Source organism: Pseudogymnoascus verrucosus, assembly GCF_001662655.1.
Source record: "Pseudogymnoascus verrucosus strain UAMH 10579 unplaced genomic scaffold scaffold_113, whole genome shotgun sequence".
NCBI lineage: Eukaryota > Fungi > Ascomycota > Leotiomycetes > Thelebolales > Thelebolaceae > Pseudogymnoascus > Pseudogymnoascus verrucosus.
The window spans coordinates 2,209-6,473 of record NW_017263764.1 but is presented as its reverse complement, the minus strand read 5'-3'; the positions used below and the strand labels follow the sequence as shown (position 1 = coordinate 6,473).

General features: G+C 49.3%; 1 protein-coding gene across 1 annotated transcript; it reads left to right on the top strand.

Moving 5' to 3' along the window:
- Window positions 1-2,710: 2,710 nt before the first annotated feature.
- On the top strand, window positions 2,711-3,541 carry VE01_10708 (uncharacterized protein; the record flags this gene model as incomplete). Its single annotated transcript, XM_018280100.2, has 1 exon — window positions 2,711-3,541. The coding sequence occupies one exon, from the start codon at window positions 2,711-2,713 to the stop codon at window positions 3,239-3,241; it is 531 nt and encodes a 176-aa protein (XP_018125041.1). The 3' UTR covers window positions 3,242-3,541.
- Between the last annotated feature and the right edge of the window lie 724 nt (window positions 3,542-4,265).

The window sequence follows — 4,265 nt, the reverse complement described above, 5'->3', positions numbered from 1 at the left end:
CACCCAACTCCGCGCCGATTTCTGCATCGACGACACTCGCATCTACGCCGCGGGCAAGTCTAATGGAGGGGGTTTCACAGGCACGCTCGCGTGCTCCGCTGAGCATGGCAAGAATTTCGCGGCTATCGCTGCGTGCTCGGGGGCGTTTTATACGGATGTTGTTGAGGATCCTGGTGATAAGTGTGATCCTTCCCGTTCGCCGTTTCCGATTCTCGAGTTTCATGGGTCGATTGATGGGACTGTAAGTTGAATCCAACAACAACCCCCAGAAAGAAACTACATCTTTTTGGGCGGGGGAGAGTCCGTTAAGGTGAAATAGTGGCACAAGGCTGACAAACACACAGATCCCCTACCGCCCCACAACCAACGGAACGGGGGGGCCCTTACCGCAAATCCCAGATTGGCTCGATACCTGGGGCCAGCGCAATGGGTGCGCCGCGCACTATAAGCCCGCTATGTCGCAGCTGAATGGCGATAAGACGGTGCAGGAGAGGCTGTATACGTGTAATGGCGCGGCGGTTGTGACGGGGTACTATATAGATGGGATGGATCATAGTTGGCCGTCGACGACGGAGAATAGTGATAATATAAAGCATGGGGATGGGCCGGTAAGTATTGATGCTACGCCGATGATTTTGGATTTTTTTAGGGGGATTAGGAAACCTTGATGAATTACGTGAGGTGGTGGAAGATAGGATTTAGAGATATAGTCCCTGGACTAAATACATCTATCCATCCTCATCCTCCTGCTATCTCATGTTTGCTTGCGTTCCTACGCATTGGGTTTTGGTCAAAGGCGCGAGAGTTGATATGTCAATCAAACAGTACCTACAAACTAGGAGGAACCTTCTGTCACGGGATGACGTGAGGACAATGTGTTCATGTATCACGTGTTCCCGAGTAAACCTTTCAAGCGTGCGGAATAATCCCTGTAAATCTGAGCTCGGGATGAGGGTCGGGTTGTCTAGTTTGCAAGAGCATGAAGAGTTTTGGCTTATCAGTCCCGCCTGTCCGCCTGGACGCCCGCCCGCAAGAATCGAATGGGTCTTGGCTCAACATTCACTGGCTGGGCGGTGACCTTGCACAAAGTGGTTCCGCTAAGGAACTAGTGGAGACCCGCTAGAGCCCCGCTAGGCTGTCCGCCGGCTTTCATGTAGGTCAAAGTAATAGCGCTTACTGAAAACTAGCTACTATCTTCCCCCCTGAAATAGGCAATTGATCTGCCGAAGATCCCTTGCGTTTCGGGCGACGAGGGAGTAACCTCAGTTAGTCTTCATATTCGCGGTGCTTGGGGCTAGTATCGCGCAGACTAAGTATTGTTAGCATGGAATTGAGAGTTGCGTCGGCGCAATCTCCTTATTAAATAACATTATGATTTCATTATCTAGAACATTCGATTATAATATTATAACGATATAGATTTACAGGGTCTCGCGCATCCCCTGTTACAAATCCTTTTTCCTGTATAGTGGCTCGATTGTTAGCGTTCGAGGTGGCGTAATGGTCATAGTGGTGTAATGGTTACCAAAACCTGAGTCTCGCAACTTCAAATCAATATTTACTATAATACAACTCAGTGTACCAAAATTTGAGTTAGACAAATCATCTATAAGTAGGTCCCCTACAATTTCCGGTGTAGTAGCTTCTAGTTTAACCCTCTGTGCCCGAGCATGTTTTTTCAAGAAGCCGGTTTCACGGCCAACAATTATGGCCCTGGTACTCAAAGCAACTACAATGTTCAAGATACAACCATTCCGGCACTGGTAAGATGTACAACTCTGGCTGTGCTCCGATGACCTTCAACGAGGGTAAGGACTAAGCCACCTAAATAGTGACGGGCTACTGTTTATAATTCATACATAGTGGTCATGAACATAAAGAGATCTTCCATCCTAACAAATTCGTAAGTATCATCGCAAAAGTGTCGGAGTTTTGTTCGTGTGGCCCCGTGCGAATATCTCACATATGCTAAGTATTACAATCATTTCAAGGACAACAAGGAGACGTTTAAACATATGGTCTTAGGGATTTCATACACAGGATTGAAGAGATCGTTTGCAGCAAAGTGATCTTGATGGAGGGTTGCTCCTCCTAAATGTGAACACAGTTTAAGCGGTCGGCGTAATGGATGAAGTGGTATCTATGGTACCAGCCAAAGCAAACTTTAGAAGAATGCGTTTATATCGCGTCGTTGATGGCTTGCCAGCCTGCTCAGGCAGAATCGATCAAAAATAATCCACCTGTTCGTAGCCTTTGCTAACTTATTGGTCTATCCTTTATGGAAGTAGCATCTAGCACTTTGGGCAAGTGGAGTCTCTGAAGCAGAACATCCCCAACTCTCGCCGCTGTTCACACCAACACTCTGATCATCACCGGTACAATCGGTGGTCTGGTATAACGAACAAGTTGTCTGGTACGACACAAAATCAATTCCCGTTGTTCGAGTTAACCCGACTGATGTCGCGCCCCCTGAAAGAGGAAGGCAAGGAGTCGTTCCTAAGAAGCTGGTGTAATCGTAGAAAGAATTGCATTTGCAACCATTACACTTATAGAAGTAGGCATTGCCAACCAAGTCCTCTCCTAGAACTGAGCCTGTTGTAGCGAGAGCAAGTATGATAGTTTTTGTGATGATATTAAAACGAGCCATTATGGATTAAGTGTCTAAATCACTGCGCTGCCCCCCCCCCCCGGCACCACCTTCGTGGCAGCCATGAGCGCCTTCATCAACATCTCGTACACCTTCATCGAGCAGATCACGCTGCCGAGCTTCATTGCCGAGACGCACGATTCCAAGGACTTCCTTAAGGCACTGTGGGCCGTCACCATCGCCGAGATGATCGTCTTGTGCATCGTCGGAGCCGTCATTTACGTCTTCACCGGCAACCAGTACATGACGGCTCCCGCCTTGGGATCGTTCGACAACGAGGTCTACAAGAAAGTCTCCTTCTCCTTCATGATCCCAACCCTGATCTTCCTCGGCGTGCTCTACGCCATCGTCTCCGCGCGCTTTATCTTCTTCCGCATCTTTGAGGGCACGATCCACAAGTCCTCGCACACGGTGGTGGGCTGGAGCACCTGGGCCGGCATCCTCGCGCTCACCTGGATTGGGGCCTTCATCATCGTAGAGGCCATCCCATTCTTCTCCGACCTGCTGAGCTTGATGAGCTCACTTTTCGACTCCTTCTTCGGCTTCATCTTCCGAGGCGTCGCGTATATCCTGGGGGGTCACGTGGCTACATGAGCAGAACCCGGCTGGGTATGCGAAGCTGGGGCTTAATATCCTCATCATTGGCATTGGCTTCTTCCTGGCGGTTGGGACATACGTGTCGGTGCAGAGTATTATTGATAGTCATGCGGCGAATGCAGTCTGTAGCGTCTTCACATGTGCGAGTAATGGGATTTGTGCTTTGCAGATACGAAAGGAACTCTGCGTGTGCACCTATGGGATTTTGCGGGTTTTTAGAGGGAATGGCACAGAGGTTTGATTTATTTCGATGGGCATTGATGGCTATTGGATAGTGCCAGGGTGCTAAGGTTGTGGTAGAATTAATAATTCGATTTATTAACTATATTCAAACTAGTCACTGTCCGTTCCACAAGAATTATGTTTTGTGTTTTGTATTACTTTAGTAGAGGTGCCATAGCCCTCCCCCTTGTCCAAGTGAAATCTCAAGATCCGTCAAGTATGAGAAGACAAGGGATAGCAGAGCAGTTCAAAGCCTAGTGACCTCCTGTCCCGTCGCTAACCCCCTGACCTCTCCCACGGCGATAGCATCTACTCATACGGCTCCATCAACTTATTCCCCAACACCCCATTCGGAAAGTCCTCCTCTCCTAGATGCGTCGTATGAGCCCACGGCTTCAACCTATTCTCCTTCCGAATCGTATGCGCAAAGCACTTCGACCACTTCATCCTCGGATACACATTCGTAACATTCAAAATCGTCTCGGGATGCACCAGTTCCGCATTCTTGCCAATATTATCTGCCGCCCCTTAGCCTCATATTCGCCGATAACCCCCACCTCCCCAGCATCCCCACTCTCTCTCGCACCAAAACACTATCAAAGAAAATCTTACCGAAAATAGTAGCCAACTGCACCACCGCGCCAATACCGGTAATCGTCCCCGTCTCCCCGAGGTCCTGATGTCTAATCACCGCTTCGGCAACGCTCTCAGCCTGCGCAGTCGGCGCGCCTTCTTTCTTGAGGAGGTCGAGGACCAGCAGCCCGCCGTAGAACTCGAAGGATAGGAGCGTGGCGCTGAT